The sequence below is a fragment of the Mobula hypostoma genome, chromosome 1 (assembly GCF_963921235.1).
Source record: "Mobula hypostoma chromosome 1, sMobHyp1.1, whole genome shotgun sequence".
Taxonomy (NCBI): domain Eukaryota; kingdom Metazoa; phylum Chordata; class Chondrichthyes; order Myliobatiformes; family Myliobatidae; genus Mobula; species Mobula hypostoma.
The window spans coordinates 91,680,464-91,704,692 of NC_086097.1; the positions used below are offsets into that span (position 1 = coordinate 91,680,464).

Consider the following 24,229-nt stretch of genomic DNA (forward strand, 5'->3'; position numbering starts at 1 on the left):
TAAATACACCAAAATAATCCCAATAACAGTAGAAAATCAAGGGCAAAAGGGAAAGAATAAGGAATATTAAAGTGGCAAACTAAAAGATTCAAAGCTGAAAATAACCTGAATCTGGTGATCTCCATCAGAGAGTCTGAAAATAAATGGCTGCAGAAAACCTAGGTGTAGCCTTCCAAACTTTCCATTTGCAAAGTCTCAGTGCATGGGTAAATGGCAAATGCAATTTCCCAATTCCAGGATGGAGGTGTGGGGAGGGTGGAGGAGAAACCAGAACACAAGAAACTACAAGTTAGTTAGTGTGACATCTGTCGCCTAGGAAAAGTTGGAAATATTACAGGAAATTGAAACAATCTTCCATCTGTGCTAATAAGGGAAGAAGGGATAAATGGAACACTTTCAAGGTGCCAAACTGTTACTACAGGGAGCAGCACTGAGGACATCACTATTTTAATGGTAGGACCAAGTACAATGTATTTGCTGAGAACTCAATGACTGCAGGGAAAGCAAATTCTGAGGGGTACACAATGTCTGTAAAGAAATCTAAATATGTTAAACATGTGAGCAAACACTTGACAGATGATCTATAATATGGGAAATGACTTTAGTAAGGTGAAAAGCAGGACCCCTTTAGTGAAGAGAAGCTATAGTACACTGGGTATCCTCACACATGAAGTAGAAGTTAGAAGGCAAGCACAGGAGGAAATTAAGAAGACTAAATGCAAGATGGAGTGTATAAGCAGGAACTATACCGAGTACTGGTGATACCACTCCTGGAGCATGCTGCATGTTTTTGGTCTCAAATTTAAGGATGGTGTTGGATACTTTTTAATAATTTTTATAAGACGAATTAATGTAAGACTAAAGTTGCATCTTTAATCATTGTACTTTTTCACAAACTCATGTACTTTTCAAAGTATGCGGTGGATTGTCCCCACTCACTGGCAGAAAACTGTATAGCAGTTAAACTAGCAGTTTATCATCTTTCTCATTTTTCAATAGCTAAGTATTAACACATTACCCACGTGATGTAATTGTGCAATCATTGATCGGCTTTCTTTATCTAAGGAATTTCTGTTATCTCAATTATAAAAGTGATGTTTTTTTCAAAGGCGCCATCTTTGTTCTCTTTCATCTTTGCATTCTTTGTTCATTCACTTCTGTTTCATTTATCAGCTCCTTATTTTGTTTGCTTAGAATATGTATGTTTCTTTGTACTTTAAAACAAACGATCGTTAAGAATTTAAGACTGCTTGTCATTCCTGAGTTCCAGAAGAACCCGCAGGATCAGAAAATAAACAGAAATCCAACAATGGCTATACTTCCATTGGAGGCAGTTCAGACGTTGAACTAAGTTGTTTCTTGGAATTAAACACTACGTTGGGTTGAGCAGGTAGGATCTATATCTATGTCAGTTTAAAATAAACAAAAAAATTTGAAATGAATTTACTGGGAACTTGCTGAGTGGGGGCCTCCTCTTCCTCTAATACAATTTCAGAATAAGAGGCTGCTCACTTAAGATGGAATTGAGAAGAAATTTCTTCCCACAGTCTTGAATTTTTGGAATTCTCTACCAGCTTATTATCATGATTGAGAATCATATTCTTAGTCTTCAAGGGCATTGAGAGATTTGGGGGTGGGGGTGGGGGGAAAACAAGCAGAAACATAGAGATAGCTGCTATGGTCACAAATGGAGACATACAAAGCAACATTTGAGATATTTCAAGTGTTACATACATGCCCTTGGACTGCATCATCACTGGCTTCCTGTTCAGAAGAAAAACTTTCATACTCTTCCTCTGAGTAGTTATCTATGAAATAACAAACGTCAGATTGTAAATTTATTTCAGCCATACAAAACAAATCTGCTGGAAGCAGATTAAAATAATAAGTCAAGTTCTTTACAAAACATCTATAATTTAACTCAAACTGAAGTTGCCATGGTAAATACAGCATAGGCAATCAGTAATTGACTTAGGTTTTATTAAAATTCTAAGCATGATGTGGAGAAATAGTTTTAAGGCCCTAAATCCATATTCATGTTAAAAATAGTATAACTAATTTTATTAAATTGCTTGCTGGTGATTAGATCAGTAAACGTACCAAACCCTTCAAGTATAAACTATTCCCTGATAATTAAAGAGAGGATATATGGTAGGTGTGGCATATTTGGATGCAACAGGTAATTTTGTACAGGGCTCTTAAAGCTCATTTCCACTAAACATTGCATTATTTTACCTCTAGATCTGTTTGAGATTAGAAGAAACCAATGGCTATTATTAGTCAACAACTTCAATATCCTTCAAATGGCAGAAGGATGAACAGTGGTCTTTTCTATTCAGGGATTCTATGACTTCAGATTAAGTTTATTTCAGTCAGTGTAGCAGAGGTACAAACACAAGAACATCTGCACATGCTGAAAATCCAAGCAACACACACAAAATGCTGGAGGAACTCAGCAGGCCAGGCAGTATCTATGGAAAAGAGTAATCAGTCAAAGTTTTGGGCTGAGACCCTTCTTCAGTCCTGTGTGTGTGGCACAGGTAATAACACTGAATTTGGTGGAAGCTGGAACAACAGAAGGAAAAAACATTTGTTTGATACTTTCCAGGCAATCCAAGCCTGTGATTGTTACTGGTACGTGCAGGGCCTGACTCCATTTTCATCAACTAAACCATTAATATCTACAGCTGAATCTCACAAACTGAGCAGCAAGGGCAAGGTTCTGGAAAGCAGCTACAATGCGATCAGCACTTTGACAAAGGGACAAAACCAGAGCTGGGGGAAATAGAGCAAAAGAATATATTTCATTGAAGGATATACGCTAAATAAGAACTGCAAATAAAAGCTAGACAGCTAGGATAAGAAACTATATTGCTTACACACTCTGTCCACTTGTTAGTTCCCTGGGTTCTCCAGTTTCCTCCCACACCTAAAAGACATAGAAACATAGAAAACCTACAGCACAATCCAGGCCCTTCGGCCCACAATGCTGTGCTGAACATATACTTACTTTAGAAATTACCTAGGGTTACCCATAGCTCTCTATTTCTCTAAGCTCAATGTACCTATCCAGGAGTCTCTTAAGAGACCCTATTGTATTCGTCTCCACCACCATTGCTGGCCGTCCATTCCATGCACTCACCAATCTCTGCGTAAAAAACTTACCCCTGACATCTCCTCTGTACCTACTTCCAAGCACCTTAAAAATGTGCCCTCTCATGTTAACCATTTCAGCCCTGGGAAAAAGCCTCTGACTATCCTCACGATCAATGCTTCTCATCATCTTCTACACCTCTATCAGGTCACATCTCATCCTCCGCTGCTCCAAGGAGAAAAGGCTGAGTTCGCTCAACCTATTCTCATAAGGCATGCTCCCCAATCCAGGCAACATCCTTGGTAAATCTCCTTTGCACCCTTTCTATGGTTTCCACATCCTTCCTGTAGTGAGGTGACCAGAACTGAGCACAGTACTCCAAGTGGGGTTTGACTAGGGTCCTATATAGCTGTAACATTACTTCTCAGCTCTTAAACTCAATCCCATGGTTGATGAAGGCCAATGCACCATATGCCTTCTTAACCACACAGTCAACCTGCGCAGCAACTTTGAGTGTCCTATGGACTCAGATCCCAAGATCCCACTGATTCTCCATACTGCCAAGAGGCTTACCATTAATACGATATTCTACCATCATATTTGACCTACCAAAATGCACCACCTCACACTTATTTGGGTTGAACACCATCTGCCACTTCTCAGCCCAGTTTTGCATCCTATCAATGTCCTGCTGTAACCTCTGACAGCCCTCCACACTCTCCACAACACCCCGAACCTTTGTGTGATCAGCAAATTTACTAACCCATCCCTCCATTTCCTCATCCAGGTCAATTATAAAAATCACAAAGAGAAGGGGTGCCAGAACAGATCCCTGAGGCACACCACTGGTCACCGACCTCCATGCAGAATATGACCCGTCTACAACCTCTCTATGCCAATTATGGATCCACAAAGCAAGGTCCCCATGGATTCCATGCCTCCTTACTTTCTCAATAAGCCTTGCATGGAGTACCTTATCAAATGGTTTGCTGAAATCCATATACACCACATCTACTGCTCTACCATCATCAACATGTTTAGTCACAGCCTCAAAAAATTCAATCAGGCTCATAAGGCACGACCTGCCTTTGACAAAACCATGCTGACTATTCCTAATCATAATATGCCTCTCCAAATGTTCATAAATCCTGCCTCTCAAGATCTTTTCCATCAACTTACCAACCACTTAAGTAAGACTCACTGGTCTATAATTTCCTGGGCTATCTCTACTCCCTTTCTTGAATAACTGAACGACATCTGCAACCCTCCAATCCTCTGGAATCTCTCCCATCCCCATTGATGATGCAAGGATTATTACCAGAGGCTCAGCAATTTCCTCCCTCACCTCCCACAGTAGCCTGGAGTACATCTCGTCCGGTGCCAGAGACTTAGTCAATTTGATGGTTTCCAAAAACTCCAGCACATCCTCTTTCTTAATGTCTGTATGCTCAAGCTTTTCAATCCACTGTAAGTCATCTCTACAATCGCCAAGATCCTGTTCCGTAGTGAACACTGAAGCAAAGTATAGATTAAGTACCTCTGCTATCTCCTCCAGTTCCATACACACTTTTCCACTGTCACACTTGATTGGTCCTATTCTCTCATATCTTATCCTCTTGCTCTTCACATATTTGAAGAATGCCTTGGGATTTTCTTTAATCCTGCTCACTAAGGCCTTCTCGTGGCCCCTTCTGGCTCTCCTAATTTCATTCTTAAGCTCCTTCCTGCTAGCCTTATAATTTTCTAGATCTCTATCATAGCCTAGTTTTTTGAACCTTTCATAAGCTTTTCTTTTCTTCTTGACCAGATTTTCAACAGCCTTTGTACACCATGGTTCCTGTACTTTACCATCCTTTCCCTGTTTCATTGGAACGTAGGTATGTAGAACACCATGCAAATGTCCCCTGAGCATTTGCCACATTTCTGCCGTACTTTTCCCTGAGAACATCTATTTCCAATTTATGCTTCCAAGTTCCTGCCTGATAGTTTCCTACTTCCCCTTACTCCAATTAAATGCTTTCCTAACTTGTCTGTTCCTATCCCTCTCCAATGCTTTGGTAAAGGAGATAGAATTGTGATCACTATCTCCAAAAAGCTCTCCCACTGAGAGTCCTGACACCTGACCAGGTTCATTTCCCAATACCAGATCAAGTACAGCCTCTCCTCTTGTAGGCTTATCTGTATATTGTGTCAGGAAACCTTCCTGAACACACCTAACAAACTCCACCTCATCTAAATCCCTTGCTCTAGGAAGATACCAATCAATATTGGGGAAATTAAAATCTCCCACCATGACAACACTGTTATTATTACACCTTTCCAGAATCTGTCTCCCTATCTGCTCCTCGATGGCCCTGTTACTATTGAGTGGTCTATAAAAAACAGCCAGTAGAGTTACTGACCCCTTGCTGTTCCTAACATCTACCCACAGAGACTCCGCACACAATCCCTCCACGACTTCCTCCTTTTCTGCAGCTGTGACACTATCTCTGATCAACAGTGCCACGCCCCCCCACCTCTTTTGCTTCCCTCGCCTCCCTCCCTGTGCTATCTGAAACATCTAAAGCCTGGTACTCTTAAGTAACCATTCCTGCCCCTGAGTCATCCAAGTCTCTGTAATGGCCACAACATCATAGCTCCAAGTACTGAACCACATTCTAAGATTATCTGTTTTATTCATGATGTTTCTTGCATTAAAGTAGACACATCTTAAACCATCAGTCTGAGCATAGCCCTTTCCTATCCAGATAGTCCGGATAATTATAGACCAGTAAGCCTTAAGTCTGTGGTGGGAAAGCTGTTGGAAACAATTCTTAGAGATAGGATCTATGGGCATTTAGAGAATCATGGTCTGATCAGGGACAGTCAGCATGGCTTTGTGAAGGGCAGATCGTGTCTAACAAGCCTGATAGAGTTCTTTGAGGAGGTGACCAGGCATATAGATGAGGGTAGTGCAGTAGATGTGATCTATATGGATTTTAGTAAGGCATTTGACAAGGTTCCACACGGCAGGCTTATTCAGAAAGTCACAAGGCATGGGATCCAGGGAAGTTTGGCCAGGTGGATTCAGAATTGGCTTGCCTGCAGAAGGCAGAGGGTCGTAGTGGAATGAGAACATTCAGATTGGAAGATTGTGACTAGTGGTGTCCCACAAAGATTGGTTCTGGGGCCTCTACTTTTCGTGATTTTTATTAACGACCTGGATGTTGGGGTAGAAGGGTGGGTTGGCAAGTTTGCAGACGACACAAAGGTTGGTGGTGTTGTAGATAGTGTAGAGGATTGTCGAAGATTGCAGAGAGACATTGATAGGATGCAGAAGTGGGCTGAGAAGTGGCAGATGGAGTTCAACCCGGAGAAATGTGAGGTGGTACACTTTGGAAGGACAAACTCCAAGGCAGAGTACAAAGTAAATGGCAGGATACTTGGAAGTGTGGAGCAGCAGAGGGATCTGGGGGTACATGTCCACAGATCCCTGAAAGTTGTCTCACAGGTAGATAGGGTAGTTAAGAAAGCTTATGGAGTGTTAGCTTTCATAAGTCAAGGGATAGAGTATAAGAGTCGCAGGGTAATGATGCAGCTCTATAAAACTCTGGTTAGGCCACACTTGGAGTACTGTGTCCAGTTCTGGTCGCCTCACTTTAGGGAGGATGTGGAAGCATTGGAAAGGGTACAGAGGAGATTTACCAGGATGCTGCCTGGTTTAGAGAGTATGCATTATGATCAGAGATTAAGGGAGCTAGGGCTTTACTCTTTGAGAGAAGGAGGATGAGAGGAGACATGATAGAGGTGTACAAGACAATAAGAGGAATAGATAGAGTGGATAGCCAGAGCCTCTTCCCCAGGGCACCACTGCCCAATACAAGAGGACATAGCTTTAAGGTAAGGGGTGGGAAGTTCAAGGGGGATATTAGAGGAAGGTTTTTTACTCAGAGAGTGGTTGGTGCGTGGAATGCACTGCCTGACTCAGTGGTGGAGGCAGATACACTAGTGAAGTTTAAGAGACTACTAGACAGGTATATGGAGGAATTTAAGGTGGGGGGGTTATATGGGAGGCAGGGTTTGAGGGTCGGCACAACATTGTGGGCCGAAGGGCCTGTAACGTGCTGTACTATTCTATGTTCTATGACCTGCCTATCCTCACTCTCGCACTGTCTCCAAGCTTTCTCTATTTGTGAGCCAACCGCCCCTTCCTCCATTTCTCCAGTTCAGTTCCCACCCCCCAGCAACTCTAGTTTAAATTCTCCCCAAAAGCCATGCTGATTGTTTGTTAAAAGTCTGTTGTGCATTATCCCTTGTGTAGATGAGTGGTGGGAGAAATGGGCTTGAGGGGGCAATAGTGAAAGGGTTAATGGGTGTGTGAAAGTTGAGGTTACGAGGAAATTAGTTGGGGATACAGGATTGATCCAAGAACCAGCAAAGAGTTGAAAGCTCTTTCTGTGTCACAACAATTGCTCTTTCTCTGTCACAAGAAAGTCACTTTTCCTGTTATACATTGGCGTTGAAACACTAAATAAACTCAGAGTATATTTCTGGATTAAGACAGTTCCCTTGTTAATAAACCTGAACACCTCTCAATTGAATAATTGTACTGATTATAGGAATACATGGAATTAATATTTCAATGTACATATTCCTACAAAATAACTTATGATACATCCCATCTCACCTGTTGATTTTATTTTTTGACCAGGTTGCATTGCACTGTCTTCATGGTCAATTGGCTGGCTAGACAATGCAAAGATCCAGATTTCAGCCACTTTTATTGCTGCTTGCTTTAGATTACTGAGCAGAGTGAGGACCTGGCCACCTTCAGTTGGATGCTGCATTACCTGTGTACAAAAAAAGCAGAAATAAATATAATTAGTACTTGAAAATGTTGCTTCTACTCTAGTTTTATTGTCAGTTGACCAGAACTCCACAGATCTTACCCTGCTCTTCCTGTGCAAAGTAACAGTTAGCATCCAGATTTAACTATTTATCTTCATCCCCCATCCACCTTCCCTCTCACCTGGTCTCACCTATCACCTGCCAGTTTGCATCCCTTCCCCTCCCCCCACCTTCTTATTCTAGATTCTGCCCCTTTCCCTTCCATTCTTAATGAAGGGTCACGGCCCGAAACATCAACTGCTTATTCCCCTCCATAGATGCTGCCTATCTTGCTGAGTTCCTGCAGCATTTTGTGTGCATAACTATTAATGTTTTTCTTTGCACAGAAGCCACCTGACACGCTGAGTTTTTTCTGGAATGCTCGGAATCTTTATTTCAGACTTTCAATGCCTACAGTTTCTTTTTGATTTTCAGTAACTGTCTTAGGCATGATACATTGTGGATCAGTTTTGTAGCATTTTTTCCCTTAATCTAGGATTGTGGGTGGCAGTCCCACCTTAGACATTTGAACATGAAAATGAGTGCTGACAATCCAGTGCAGAAACAATGGAATTCTGCACTGCTATAGGGCCGTCGGTTAAACCAAGCCTTATTAGTTTCTTTCAAGTGGGCATAAGGAATTCCAAGGCTCTGTCACAATGAAGTACAGAGGAATTCCACTCATATATAAAGGACAAATATTCACCACTATCACATTTCTAGAACAGATTACATAGTCTTTATTACACTGTTGCTTCGGGGAACTTACCATAGGTAAATTGGTTGCTGTGCATCTGACATTATAACAGCTTTTACATTTCAAAAAAGCTCAACCGATTTGGAACCCACTGAAAGCATGTGAAGTATGTAATATAAATGCAAATTTGCTTTTAATAACCTGGAAAGTTGTGAATCTGTGCCAAGTTTACATGTTCTCCATCGGACCACATGGGTTTCCTCCGGATGCTCTGGATTTTTCCCCATATCCCAAAAGACATGCAGGTTGGTAGATTAATATCGAAAACAGATCTTCTGCTTTTTAATATTTAATATTAAATGGGAACACCTCTTTTTCCCTTATTAGGGAGAGAGAGAGCCTGTGGTATGTCGAATTATTGGGTGAATAAGTACTCTTGAGGTACTGCAGGTTTGTGTCTTTATTGATGCTTTGCTGCAAACTTGAGTGCTCGGTGGGGGGGGTGCCAATACTTTTTTGCTGGTGGGGGCAGTGTTGTCGTTGCTTTGTTGCTGGAGTTGTTGGGGGCTTTGGGGTTCTAACATTCTTCATTCATTCTTTGGGGAAATCCGCTGTTTTTGTGGATGTTTGTGAAGATAAAGAATTTCAGGATGTATATTGTATACATTTCTCTGACATTAAGTGTACCAATTGAAACCTATTCCTTCAGATTAAGTACGTGTTGAGTGGTAGAATCTGAGGGAAGTGATGTGAATATGGGGAGAATAAAATGGTGTTGGAGTAGGACTAACGTAAATGGATGGTTGATGATTGGTATGGACCTAATGGGTCAAACAGCCTGTTTCTATGCTGTATATCTTTGTGATATTTGTTTTTTGTAGCAGATAGCATGAATGATATAACTATATAAAGTCAAGTTAGTCCCAGTAACAGAGGATTGAATGGTGACAAACACAGGCACTTTGTCTCACCTCAGCCATGTTAATGGAGCCCACCGCCAGAGTCTTGTATCCCAGAATGGTCCGGTTCTTGTACCGCTTTCGTCTCTGAAGCATGATTTGCAGTTTGTTGCCCTCCCTTTTGAGAAAATGTGGGTACTGTTGGGAACAAAGAAAAAAGTGGTACATTAATCAAAGCTGTTGAAATGCTGGTTGGTGGCTATTGAGCTTGTAACAACAGAGAAATTTCCAGGCCACAGAGAACTGTGCAGCCAAACAAAAGAAGAGAAGAGAGCAGCAACTGTCATCTTTTTAAAGGGATGAGGCCGTGCACAGGATCTGAGGAATCTTTCAACAGATCCTGCCAGTCACTGGAATTTGTCCAACTCACTGTATTGACCAAGGTGCAGCCTCAGGTCCCAAGCCCCAGCTCTTAATCTCATCAGTCACCCTGCCCAACTAACAGAAGCTCTCATGGGCAGCTTCTCCACACTCATTGCTGAGGACAGAGATTCTTCACAGGTTCCTTACCCACTTACACCTCGCAGAAGAGTGGGAAGGATTTCATACCAAGTTCCCTGCATATCACTGTACAACCTCAAATGGATATCTTACTTAAAGCACAGAGTGTTAAATACCTATGTGTGCTTGAACTGGAAAACAAAAGAACATTAGCACAATGGTATTTGGTGTTTTATAAATTTGCATAAATCAAAACAGCAAAGAAGTCATAATTACCTTCGCAAGACAAATATTAAATCATAGACCAATCACTGTTATTAATTTTGGCCTTGTATCAACAGTATGCTAAAAACAGTTATAACCTTTGATGCGCATAGGAATTAATACTTTACAGCATTTAGGTAGCAGCCTATGAAGGATAAATTTTAAGCCTTAGGTTAAAAAATAACTTGCCATGTTATTCCAGATGCATCACATTCAACTTCTGATGTTTTCTTATCAACATTCTACAAGATTCTCATGCCTTCCTACTTTCCCACCCTCTAATGCTTCCACTAATCATCACTGCCTTCTTTATCCATTGTACATTCAAGTGCCATGCTGTGCAATGTATATACCATTCCAACTATTCCTGTGACCAGCAATTGACCAAAACAGAATTTCTTATTAACTACCCAATGCAGACTCAACAAATGAATTACTTGTTCTGTGTTTCCTTAACTGGGTGCCTCATTAATAGACTGGGCATTAAAACCCTGCAGGGTACACAGTATAAATTCACCAGTACGATATTCCAAATGGAAATCCACAAAAGGAGACTTCAAGGAAAGTCAGGGAAATTTTTATTTTTCTAATTCGATGAAAAGGGTTAACTAAATTTGAAGTAATAAAATGTGGTAATAAGCGACTCAGTATGTGAAGAAAAGAAGTGGCATTTTCAGTTTCGAAGTTCAAAGTAAATTTTTTATCTAAGTACCTATACATCACCATATACAACCCTGAGATTCATTTTCTTGCAGGCATTCTCAATAAATCCAAAACCATAATAGAATCAATGAAAGACCGCACCAACTCGGTGTACAAGCAGTGTGCAAAAGACTGTGCAAATACAAAAGAAATGATAATAATAAATAAGCAATAAATATCGAGAACATCAGATGAAGAGTTCTTGAAAGGAATTTCTTGAAAGTGAATCCTAAATGGACAATAAATTATGCACTGTTACTATAATGCCCACGAGGACTGAGATTGAGAAGCAGCCACTGAATCATAGAGGGTAAGTAAATATTCAAAAGAGAGAAAGGCACAGAGTTATTGGCATACAGACGAGTGGTAGAGTTTTGCTGCAATGTAAAAGGAGAACAAACATCACACAGTGAAAAGCACAATTCTGCACCAGACACGATATTTCCCTATTTGCACCATATCCACTTATCTAAAATGAAATGAAATTGTGCGGATTAAAGTCTATAATCAGCCTCATTGATCTCTAATTAACAGAACACCTGACTTGAGAAATCTTGCAACATATCCGAAGAGTGAATACAGAGCTGTTGAGTGTGCCAACTTGAAATTTTCTTTCTCAAAGCTGTGACAGAATCTCTCTTCAGAACAGAGAGATAGTGTGCACCTGCAGCATGTAATCTGCATTTTATAAACAATCTATAGTGTAGATCTAGATGGTAATATCTGTTTCGTTATACCAATACTGGCTCACTGAAAGTGCCTTTCAATTAAAACCATTACCCTGCTTTTTTCCCCTGTTGCTTTGCATTTTACTCTTTTACAAAGTATTTATCAAATTCCCGTTTAAATCTGCTACCACCACCATTCCTGGCACACTGTGCCAGGTCACAATTTACAACAGACTTGGTACAGACTGCCAGAAATGATGGCGGTAGCAGGTGCAAATGGGAAACACTAACTTTATTTCTCTCCCCACAGATGTTGCCTGGCATGTTAAACATTTCCAGTATTTTCTGTTCCGTTTCAAAGTTCAAAGTAAACTTATCAAAGAACACAAAAACAACCCTCAGATTCATTTTCTTGTGGGAATTCACAGTAAATACAAGAAACAGAGTAGAATTAATGAAAAACCAGACACAACGGGACAGACAGCAATCATTGTGCAAAAGACAACAAACTGAAAATACAAAATGTGAAAAAATAATAATAATAAATAAATAAGCTATACATATCAAGAAAGTGAGTTATAGAGTCCTTGAAAGTGACCCCATAGGTTGTGGGAACAGTTCAGTGAAGGGGTGAGTGAAGTTACCATCACTGGTTCAAAAGTCTGATGCTTGAGGGGTATTAACTCTGCCTGAACCTGGTGGTGTGGGTCCTGAGGCTCCCATACCTTCTTCCTGATGGCAGTAGCAAGAGGAGAGCTTGCCCTGGATGGTGGGAGTCCTTGATAATCAGCAGTACTTTCTTGCGATAGCGTTCCATGTAGATGTAAGCCCGTTACGGACTGGGCTGTATCCACTACTTTTTGGAGGTTTTTCCATTCAAGGATATTGGTGTTTCCATAACATGCTGTGATGCAACCAGTCAATTTACTCTCCCACACACCTATAGAAGTCTGTCAAAGTTTTAGAGGACATGCCGAATCTTCACAAACTTCTAACAGAATAGAGGTGCTGCCATGCTGTCTTTGTAATGGCATTTACATGCTGGACCAGGATAGACCCAGCGAAATGATAACACCAAGGAATTTGAAGTTGCTGACCCTCTCCACCTCTGATCCCCTGATGACTGATAGACCTTCCATTTCCTTCTGCAGAAATCAATAGTCAGCTCATTGATCTTGCTAACATTGTGAAATTTTATTGTTGTTACATCATTCAGCCAGTTTTTCAATCTCCCCCTATATGTTGAATCGTCACCACCTTTGATGTCATCAGTAAACTTAAACATGGCATTGGAGCTGTGCTTAGTCTCATGGTCATAAGTGTAAAACGAATAGTGTAGGGGGCTAAGCACACAGCCTTGTGGTGCATCTGTGTGATGGCAATTGTGGAAGAGATTCTGATGCTGATCCAAACTGAGTGGGGTCTGCAAGTGAGGAAATCAAGGATGCAATTGCACAAGGAGGTATTGAGGCCTAGGTCTTGGAGTTTATTGATTATTTTAGAGGGGATGTTGGTATTGAATGTTGTGCTGTAGTCAATGAAGAGCAGCCTGATGTATGCATCTTTACTGTCCAGATGTTCCAGGATTGAGAGAAGAGCCAATGAAATAGCATCTGCTGTTGACCGGTTGTGACCATAGGCAAGTTGGATCGGATCCAAGTCACTTCTCAGTTGGGAGTTGATATGTTTTGTCACCAACCTCTCAAGGCAACTTTCATCAGAGTGGATGTAAGTGCTACTGAACAATAGTCAATGAGGCAGGTTACCATGTTCTTCTCGGGCACCGGTATAATTGAAGCCTGCTTGAGGCAGCTAGAAACCCCAAAGTGCCAAGAAGAAAGGTTAAAGATATCGGTGGACACTCCAGCCAATTGATCAGTACAGTCTTTAGTACTTAGCCAGGTACCTCGTCTGGTCAGGAATCTTACTGTGGATTCACCATCCTGAAGGTTACTCTTACATCGGCCTCAGGGAATTAAATCACAGGGTCATCGGGGGCTGTGGGAGTTCATGAAGGTGCCTCCATATTATGACAGTCAAAGCAAGATTTGATTTCCAGCATTCTTCAGTATTTTGGACTCCTTTGTTTCATACCAACTACATCTCCCCACTTTCAGTTTTTGCCATTAATTTTATAGTTCCATCCTCTTTCAACAGAACTACCTGCAAGTTTGAAATGTTTATCCTTATCTACTCTCCTGCACCACCCCCCCTCCCCCCCGCAACCAACCTTCAGTAATTCTATTGAACATATCCTTATTCAAGAAGGGGAGTAGGGATAGCCAAGGAAATTATAGACCAGTGAGTTTTACTTCAGTGGTTGGTAAATTGATGGAGAAGATCCTGAGAGGCAGGATTTATGAACATTTGGAGAGGCATAATATGATTAGGAATAGTCAGCATGGCTTTGTCAAAGATAGGTCGTGCCTTACGAGCCTGATTGAATTTACTGAGGATCTGACTAAGCACATTGATGAAGGTAGAGCCATAGATGTAGTGTATATGGATTTTAGCAAGGCATTTAATAAGGTACCCCATGCAAGGCTTATTGAGAAAGTAAGGAGGCATGGGATCCAAGGGGACATTGCTTTCTTGATCCAGAACTGGATTGCTCACAGAAGGCAAAGAGTGGTTGTAGACGGGTCATATTCTGCATGGAGGTCAGTCACAAGTGGAGTGCCTCGGGGATCTGTTCTGGGACCATTAATCTTCGTGATTTTTATAAATGACCTGGATGAGGAAGTGGAGCGATGGGTTAGTAAGTTTGCAGATGACACAAAGGTTGGGGGTGTTGTGGATAGTGTGGAGGGCTGTCAGAGGTTACAGCGGGACATTGTTAAGATGCAAAACTGTGCTGAGAAGTGGCAGATGGAGTTCAACCAAGATAAATATAAGGTGGTTCATTTTGGTAGGTCAAATATGATGGCAGAATATAGTATTAATGGTAAGACTCTTGGCAGTGTGGAGGATCAGAGAGATCTTGGGGTCTGAGTCCATAGGACACTCATAGCTGCTGCGCAGGTTGACTGTGTGGTTAAAAAGGTATATGGTGCATTGGCCTTCATCAACCGTGGGACTGAGTTCAAGAGCTGAGAGGTAATGTTACAGCTATATAGGACCCTGGTCAGACCCCATTTGGAGAACTGTGTTCATTTCTGGTCACTTCACTACAGAAAGGATGTGGAAACTATAGAAAGGGTGCAAAGGAGATTTACAAGGATGTTACCTGGATTGGGGAGCATGTCCTATGAGAATAGGTTGAGTGAACTTGGCCTCTTCTCGTTGGAGCGACAGAGGATGAGAGGTGATCTGATAGAGGTGTATAAGATGATGAGAGGCATTGATCGTGTGGATAGTCAGAGGCTTTTCCCCAGGGTTGAAATGGCTAGCATGAGAGGGCATAGTTTTAAGGAGCTTGGAAGCAGGTATCTAGAGCATTTAAAAAGTATATAAATAGTAAAGGCCAGAACATAGAAGAATGGGGCTTATTAAAGACAAAATGGGTAATTGCACATGGATTCTGAAGGCACAGTGGAAGTACTAAATGAATAGAGGATAAAAAGGATAATAGAGGATAAAGATACAAAAGCTAGAATCTGAAGCAAAAAATAAATGTTGGAAGAATTCAGCCTCTGTAGAGGCAAAAGGATAGTTGACATTTCAGGTTGCGGCCTTCCACAAGGATTAAAAGTATAGAGGGAAGAAAGGCAGTCTAGAGAGATGAGATGAAATGGAGAGACAGAGGATGGTAGTTATCATACAAGGAACGTTTGATGGCTCTGGGTCTGTACTCGCTAGAATTCAGAAGGATGAAGGGGAATCTCATTGAAACATTTTGAACGTTGAAAGGCCTAGACAGAGTAGATGTGGGAAGGATGTTTCCCATGATGGGAGAGTCTAGGACAAGAGGGCACAGCCTCAGGATAAAGAGGTGCCCTTTCAAAACAGAGATGCGGAGAAATTTCTGTAGCCAAAGGATGGTGAATTTGTGGAATATGTTGCCGCAAGCAGCTGTGGAGGCCAGGTTGTTGAGTGTATTTAAGGCAGAGATTGATAGTTTCTTGACTGAACATGGCATCAAAGGTTACAGACAGAAGGCTGAGAAATGAGGTTGAGGAGGAGAAAAAAAAGGATCAGCCATGATTGGATGGTGGAGCAGACTCGATGGGCCAGATGACCTAATTCTGCTCCTATGTCTTATGGTTTTATGGTAATAGGTGCAACTAGGGAAGATGATAAGCAGTTGGAATGAGGTGGAGGCTGGTTGAGGGAGGGAAGATGCCATAGGTGAACAAAGGGAGAGACTGGTGGGAATGAAAAAGGGATAGAGGTAGTGGTTTACCTGAAATTGGAATTGTCAATGTTCATGCCATTGGGCTACAGAGTACATGGTTCTGTTCTTCTTGTTTGCAGTTGGCAATCGGAAAAAGCAGAAGTTGATGTGGGAACGACAAGAAGAGCTGGAATGACATGTCATTGATAGCTCAAGATGGAAATTTGCAGGTAGACTGCAGTCACCTGTAGTTGCCTCGTCAAAACTTACAGATGCAGATTACATCTTGCAGATGCAGAGTTCACATTGTAATCACTGAATGCCACATACTAGGCTGGAGAGGATGCCTGCAATTTTTTGCCATACCTATAATCTTTGTACCAAATAAGTAATCGTCATATTTCTGTACACACAATACAATAAACAACGATGCTTTCTGACACATAATATTTTTGCATTATTGAGCCAAGGTGAATTATGGCTTTTGTGTAACTGATATGGAATAGTAATTTATACCATCAGGGACAATCATTATACGAAAAGTTAATTTGACATCTTCTCATAAAATGCTTTCTGAAATAAAAAATACAACAGCAAATGAATCAGGTACCTGCAGTGAGAAGGTTAGTGCGAGGTCAGTTTCCACCAGACCACAAGGTGGCAGTATAATCTCATGCGATCTCAAGATTCTTTTTGAACCCTGTGTACAAGATATTGAATACTAAAATTAGCAAATTGATAAAAATATTTTTCAAAGATGTACAATATTGGAAATACTTGAAATAAATATTTCTTATCCAAATATACTTCCATCACTTCCTTATGTTTCCACATTCCCATTCTTCGCAATTTAAAAATACAATTCCTTTCAGTGCTTACCGAACTATACTAGTTTTCAGCATACATCCTCTTCCTGGATGGGCTTAATAGCAGGCACTTAAAGACATTGTTGAGATAGTCACTAGAAAACATTGAACTTAGAATGGACACAGTTTCTCTCCAAGCCCTGCCCGCTCATCTCAAATCTCTCCATCCATTATTCCTCTCAGGATAGACATGGTGAGCCAAGGCTGGTAGAGACCCAGAGCAAGAAGAAACGGATTGGAAACATTCTAGAGCAAGATGAACAAAATCTGGTAGGGATCTAATGTAAGAATCACCAACAATTTGAAAATATGAAAAATAAACAGAAGAAGCACCATTCAACTCTTCACACCTGCTCAAACAATATTCAGAGCTCATTACTTACATCGGTACCAGTTACCAGCACTAACCTGTTATCCACTGGTTCCCTTAACTACTGAGGCCCTAAGTTAAGTATACTCAGGGACTGAATCTCCACAGACCTTTTGAATAGAGAATTCACAAGATTCATCACCACCTACTGTATGTGAAAAAATTTTTTCTCATCTAGAATGAACAGTCAGCCCAGGAGAAACATTTGCTCTGTAAGTCCCACAGGAATCTTTTGTTTCAAAAATATCACCTCATTGATTACGAGAGAATACCATGTTATTAAAACAAAAAATAAATTCAAGTCAATTAAACTTTTTATAGTTTTAAAAGGAACTAGTTGCAGATGCTAGAAATCAGAAATAAAAACAAAGTTGCTGAAATACTCAGCAGGTCAATCAGTATCAGACTGAAAAATAGTTATCATTCCGATGAAAGGACACCAACTTGAAACATGAACACATTTTAGTTTTCTTATTGTAGGAATAACTCTTATGCATGTTGTAACCAATTGTTACACCATGTAATGTATCTCAAGTATTAGTGATACACCACGGAGGTATCACATTCACAACTCTCTTCCTCAAAAGGCTGATGGAAAAACAATCCTTAAATATTTTCAAAGGCAGGGGTAGACAGATTATTGATGAGAAAGCTAAAAGGTTTTTGTGGGTGTCTAGGAATATGATCAACCATGATGTTATTAAATGTGGAGGAGGTTTAGAGGGCTGAAGGCTCTGCAAGGAAAGTGGCACTGTAAAAGATGAGCAATTATATTATTGTAGGAGGACGAGACACAAAAAAAACATTCTTGCTTCTATTTACATTCTCATGTGATGTCCTGATATATTACCACGGCCCAAAAATCAACTGTTCATTTCACTCCAGTGATGTTGCCTGACCTGCTGAGTTCCACTAGCGTTTTGTGTGCACTTCTCCAGTTTTCCAGCAATCTTGTGTCTCCTGGTACATTGTAACGCATCATCCCCATGGTATTATGTATTGGGTGCAAGACGGCTGTCTATAGTAATAACAGTAGGTGACTACCCTATATTTATATACACTACAGTGTATGTTAATAGATGCAACAGACTTCAATACAATTTGAAACAGGTTACTATTTACGATGTGTATATATACAATGCGAACCATCAATTACAATTCCTTTGGGCAGCAATTTGTACATAAATGCTTTTTCACATATAGCATAAAAGAAAGTCGTGGAAAAACAGAGTGTTCACGATTTTTGAAAAGTTTTGTGCTGCTTTGAAAGAGAAGCATAACCACTCATTGGCTATAGTACTCAGTAGTTGCTGATAATCATTGGCAAACTAAGACAAGCTTCACATCCACTTCCCCATCATTCCACACCTTAACGATCCTTTTTACTCTTCTATTTCTCCAGGGTTTCCTGGTCTTAGATGGCTTGTATTCATTTTATGATTTTCTATTTCAGAAACTCTGCTTTGAAAATCTGCAGTTGGAGAATATTTTAAATTACTTCTGCTGGTAGGAAATCATAAATTGGCAATTTCCTAATTATCTTACTGGATGTGCAACAACAAAGCAGAAGTGGAGAATTCCAACACTTGCTTCCCAGTGTTTCCTATTCTTCCAGTGTCTCAACTTGTCTTCATCTGTAGCATTTAAAGGCACATTTCTCCAGGGCATTCAGTCAAAATCAGGATCAGCAATAACCAGCAGTTGAGCAGTTTATTATACAGGCTAGTGCAAGCTGGGAAGTGGTTCAAATGCCAGAATAGAACATGATAAGCTGGAGGGTGAAGTAAACAGATGAAAAAGATCTTATTATACCACAAACAATTGAGGTTGCATGCCATCTTGGACAATGTCTCCCATCCACTACATAATGTACTGGGTGGGCACAGGAGTACATTCAGCCAGAGACTCATTCCACCGAGATGCAACACAGAGCGTCATAGGAAGTCATTCCTGCCTGTGGCCATCAAACTTTACAACTCCTCCCTTGGAGGGTCAGACACACTGAGCCAATAGGCTGGTCCTGGACTTATTCATAATTTACTGGCATAATTTACATATTACTATTTAACTATTTATGGTTTTATTACTATTTATTATTTATGGTGCAACTGTAACAAAAACAAATTTCCCTCGGGATCAATAAAGTATGACTACTATACTACTATGACTATTATAGGAAGAGCTGTCCCATGAGTCAGAACAGCCCTACTCTCATACCTAACAGACAATGTTACACTATCCTCCATCATAAATTAGCAGCACACCTAGCTAAGTTCGCTCCAGTCAGTTATAAGACTAGTACCCATGCAGTAACATGGCTAATTAATCCTTATCCCCATTCCACAAAACCAGGAAAAATGCAAGGCTGGATAATTACAAGTGTCAGATCTCTCAGTGGGAGAGCATTTTGGAGATAGTGATCATAATTCTATCTCCTTCACAATAGCACTGGAGAGAAAGAGGCACAGACAAGTTAGAAAAGCATTTTATTGGAGTCTGGGGAATTATGAGTCTATCAGGCAGGAAATTGGAGGCTTAAATTAGAAACAGATGTTCTCAGGGAAAAGTACGGAAGAAATGTGGCAAATGTTTAGGGGATATCTGTGTGGAGTTCTGCATAGGAACGTTCCAATGAGACAGGGAAGTTATGGTAGGGTACAAGAACCGTGGTGTACAAAGACTGTAATAAATCTAGTCAAGAAGAAAAGAAAAGCTTACAAAAGGTTCAGAGAGTGAGGTAATGTTAGAGATCTAGAAGTTTATAAGCCTAACAGGAAGGAGCTTAAGAAGGAAATTAGGAGAACCAGAAGGGGCCATGAGAAGGCCTTGGCGGGCAGGATTAAAATAAACCCCAAGGCATTCTACAGGTATGTGAAGACCAAGAGGATAAGACGTGAAAGAATAGGACCTATCAAGTGTGACAGTGGGAAAATGTGTATGGAACCAGAGGAAATAGCAGAGGTACTTAATGAATATTTTACTTCAGTATTCACTACGGAAAAGGATCTTGGCAATTGTAGGGATGATTTGCAGCAGACTGAAAAGCTTGAGCATGTAGATATTAAGAAAGAGGATGTGCTGGAGCTTCTGGAAAGCATCAAGTTGGGTAAGTCGCCGGGACTGGATGAGATGTACCCGAAGCTACTGTGGGAGGTGAGGGAGAAGATTGCTGAGCCTCTGGCGATGATCTTTGCATCATCAATGGGGATGGGAGAGGTTCCGCAGGATTAGAGGGTTGCGGATGTTGTTCCTTTATTCAAGAAAGGGAGTAGAGATAGCCCAGGAAATTATAGAACAGTGAGTCTTACCTCAGTGGTTGGTAAGTTGATGGAGAAGATCCTGAGAGGCAGGACTTATGAACATTTGGAGAGGTATAATATGATTAGGAGTAGTCAGCATGGCTTTGTCAAGGGCAGGTTGTGCCTTACGGGCTTGATTGAATTTTTTGAGGATGTGACAAAACACATTGATGAAGGAAGATCGGTAGATGTAGTGTATATGGATTTCAGCAAGGCATTTGATAAGGTACCCCATGCAAGGCTTATTGAGAAAGTAAGGAGGCATGGGATCCAAGGGGACATTGCTTTCTGGATCCAGAACTGGCTTGCCCACAGAAGGCAAAGAGTGGTTGCAGACAAGTCATATTCTGCATGGAGGTTGGTCACAAGTGGAGTGCCTCAGGGATCTGTTCTGGGACCCTTGCTCTTCGTGATTTTTATAAATGACCTGGATGAGGAAGTGGAGGGATGGGTTAGTAAGTTTGCTGATGACACAAAGGTGGAGGGTGTTGTGGATAGTGTGGAGGGCTGTCAGAGGTTACAGCGGGACATTGATTGAATGCAAAACTGGGCTAAAAAGTGGCAGATGGAGTTCAACCCAGATAAGTGTGAAGTGGTTCATTTTGGTAGGTTAAATATGATGGCAGAATATAGTATTAATGGTAAGACTCTTGGCAGTGTGGAGGATCAGAGGGATCTTGAGGTCCGAGTCCATAGGGCACTCAAAGCAGCTGCACAGGTTGACCCTGTGATTAAGAAGGCGTACGGTGTATTGGCCTTCATCAATCGTGGAATTGAATTTAGGAGCCGAGAGATAATGTTGCAGCTATATAGGACTTGGTCAGACCACACTTGGAGTTACTGTGCTCAGTTCTAGTCACCTCACTACAGGAAGGATATGGAAGCCATAGAAAGGGTGCAGGGGAGATCTACAAGGATCTTGCCTGGATTGGGGAGCATGCCTTGTGAGAACAAGTTGAGTGAACTCGGCCTTTTCGTCTTGGAGTGACATAGGATGAGAGCTGACCTGATAGAGGTGTATAAGATGATGAGAGGCATTGATCGTGTGGATATGTCAGAGGCTTTTTCCCAGGGCTGAAATGGTTGCCACAAGAGGACACAGGTTTAAGGTGCTGGGGAGTAGGTACAGAGGAGATGTCTGGGGTAAGTTTTTTACTCAGAGAGTGGTGAGTGCGTGGAATGGGCTGCTGGCAACGGTGGTGGAGACAGATATGATAGCACTTTTTTTAAGAGACTTTTAGATAGGTACATGGAGCTTAGTAAAATAGAGGGCTGTAGGTAAGCCTAGTATTTTCTAAGGTCGGGACATGTTCGGCACAACTCTGTGGGCCTAAGGGCCTGTATTGTGCTGTAGGTTTTCTATGTTTCTATGTTTCTAATTACTGTCCAATTTATTTTCAATTAGCATAATTAAGCAGAAAATAGGAATGATAAATGATCAGTGGAGAAAGGAAAGTGAAAAATTGTTGGGGACAAAGCCAGGTCGAATTTTAAAAACAAAAACTGGAAGAAAATTATGAGGAATATCATAGAAGTAGTGATTAGCAGTTAGATTTGCAAATGTTAAAATTGTAATAGGTACAGTTCATGTAAGAGACACCTGGATCAGATTGAGTTGAAGTAGAACTGTGTTAATTGCTCGGATTTTGTTTCTGTAATATTACTACAAGAAAGAAGATTGATAGTTTCATTATCTTTGTGAATGTCAAAATGCATTATTATATCAAAAACAATTTTACTGAGCAACAGCATGTGTATCTGTTTGGAATTCATGTTAACACCTATGTTTGAAGTTTTTTTTATGCCATGTCATACCTACAAAACATTATCGACCCCACACTAATCAGTTCTGAATAAAGAGGCACGGGATCAAAGAATGATGAAAACTAATCTGTCCCACTTACTAAACAAAACCACGTCTAAGTCAAAATGGGTTTCCTGAAGGTCATTTTTGTAGCTTGTTTTCTTACTGTAAATTAACTGTTAGTGTAGGCAAATGACTGAAGGAATAAAAGGGAACCTGAACAAGCATGCATGAGAAGGAACAGGTTGCAAGGGTCCAAGAAAATAAAGGACCCCATGGACTGGATAGTTTCCTTCTGTATTGTTAGAACAAAAAGCCAAGATAAGCTAATGCTGCAAGACTACATAAACATTCAAGTTTGTACAAGTAAGCAGAGGATAAAGGAAAAAAGCACAAGTAGTTTTTGAGAAAAGTACATGCAATTTACTTGAAAGATCATGACTCAAAAATGAGACATGATGTCATTTTGGCAATCAGAACCTATAAGCATTGCAGTTTATGATGAATTCTAGAGGCTCCAACCAAAGCACAAGTGTGTAATCCAATGACAGCAATGATAGCACTCTGATTGACACTGGAGAATTTCAAACTGGAGTTTCTGGAGCTCATATGACTTATTACTGACCTGTAATAATACAGTTGTGAAGATAATTTAGTTTATTCATACATTGATAATTCTATGGTATCAGCCTCAGGAAAAAAAGCTATTAAAGACAAAATTTAAATTTTGATTGCTTGAAAACTCATGGGAAATGTCACGCAGTTTGATGCTATGGCATTAGCATGCCAAATATCAAAGCATAGTTCATATTGTCACGTACCCCGTGACGGGTTAAAGAACCAGCAGAGATGGAAAACACTTTGGGGTCCAGTATTGCTATTAACTAATATTATTTATTAGTAACTACGCAATACAGAAATTTAAATGCAGATAAATCAAACAGGTTAGCAATGATTATATATAAGTAAGTGTGGAATATATAGGAAAACCACGCTTCTTCAAGTCTAGGGGTAAATAGATAGTCTTACGATGATGAGTCAAGTTCAGTGCAGTTCGTGGTATTGAGTTGAGTAGTAATGAAGAGAGAGAGCAGGAGAGATTTGAGTCTTCAGGTGAGCTGACGCCATCAATCTTCTCGTTGTCCTCCAAAATCCTTTAAAAGTCACCAACTGTGACTTCAACAAAGGGGACCGTTCTTCTGTGGTGAAGCTATCAACCCAGGCAAAGGTTGGACACATGGACAACTTTCCACCAGTCACTCCCTTTTCTCACTGCAAGAGCCACTGATCGATCCACCTGATCGATCCTCCAAAAACCCACTTTTTCTGTGGGCACAACAAAGCTCATTCAGTGTCCCAAAACATGTGCCTGAGGTCTATCATCTGACCTCCTATTTATCTCACCGTACTGAGTACCAACTGTCTCTCAAATAACTCCTCCTTTCTTTGTCTGTGTAAAAATGTACAGGCAGGCAATGTCCTTGGAGAAAGTATAAATAACCTCCAGAGAAACCATAATCGATTGTCCATCAAATAACGCCGCCCTCGATCACCATAGTGACTTGCGAGCTGCTCGGTGCTCCCTCTCTCCAACTCAGCAGAAAAGTTAGTCTCAGTTCCTCCTCGTGCCTTAAAGTGACAGTCCAAAAGTTAGTCTTCGTCTCTCTCTCTCTCTCTTTCTTCCTCTCTCTCTTAAAAACACAAGATGTCGGTGTTAAATAACTCTTTCTCTCTCTTTTCAAAAGCACAGTTCATAGGGGTAATTCAGGACCCCGTCACAATGTGCACTTATTATTGTTTCATATAACTTAATTTGGCTATGTAAATCTTGCATTCAAGATTGAGCAAGCCTCTATTATTTTAATTCTTAACTGCTTTCAAGTGTGGCAAAGGGAGTGATGCTGTCTCTGGCTCTTTAAGCAGATA

The 24,229-nt window shown here is 40.8% G+C and overlaps 1 protein-coding gene and 1 long non-coding RNA gene across 11 annotated transcripts in view; one reads left to right on the plus strand and one right to left on the minus strand.

Moving 5' to 3' along the window:
- Positions 1-24,229, minus strand: part of pacs2 (phosphofurin acidic cluster sorting protein 2) — a 301,158-nt gene that overhangs the window by 112,955 nt on the left and 163,974 nt on the right. For all 10 annotated transcript variants that reach the window (XM_063052632.1, XM_063052615.1, XM_063052597.1 and 7 more), the window contains exons 3-6: positions 16,575-16,664; positions 9,629-9,754; positions 7,761-7,923; positions 1,735-1,808 (exon numbers count right to left, since the gene is read on the minus strand). In XM_063052632.1, the coding sequence (XP_062908702.1) occupies positions 1,735-1,808; positions 7,761-7,923; positions 9,629-9,754; positions 16,575-16,664 (453 nt within the window). The remainder of the gene's footprint in view (positions 1-1,734; positions 1,809-7,760; positions 7,924-9,628; positions 9,755-16,574; positions 16,665-24,229) is intronic.
- Positions 1,148-16,379, plus strand: LOC134348857 (uncharacterized). Its single transcript, XR_010018500.1, has 3 exons — positions 1,148-1,390; positions 13,267-13,419; positions 16,105-16,379. It is a non-coding gene; the product is annotated as an uncharacterized LOC134348857 (long non-coding RNA).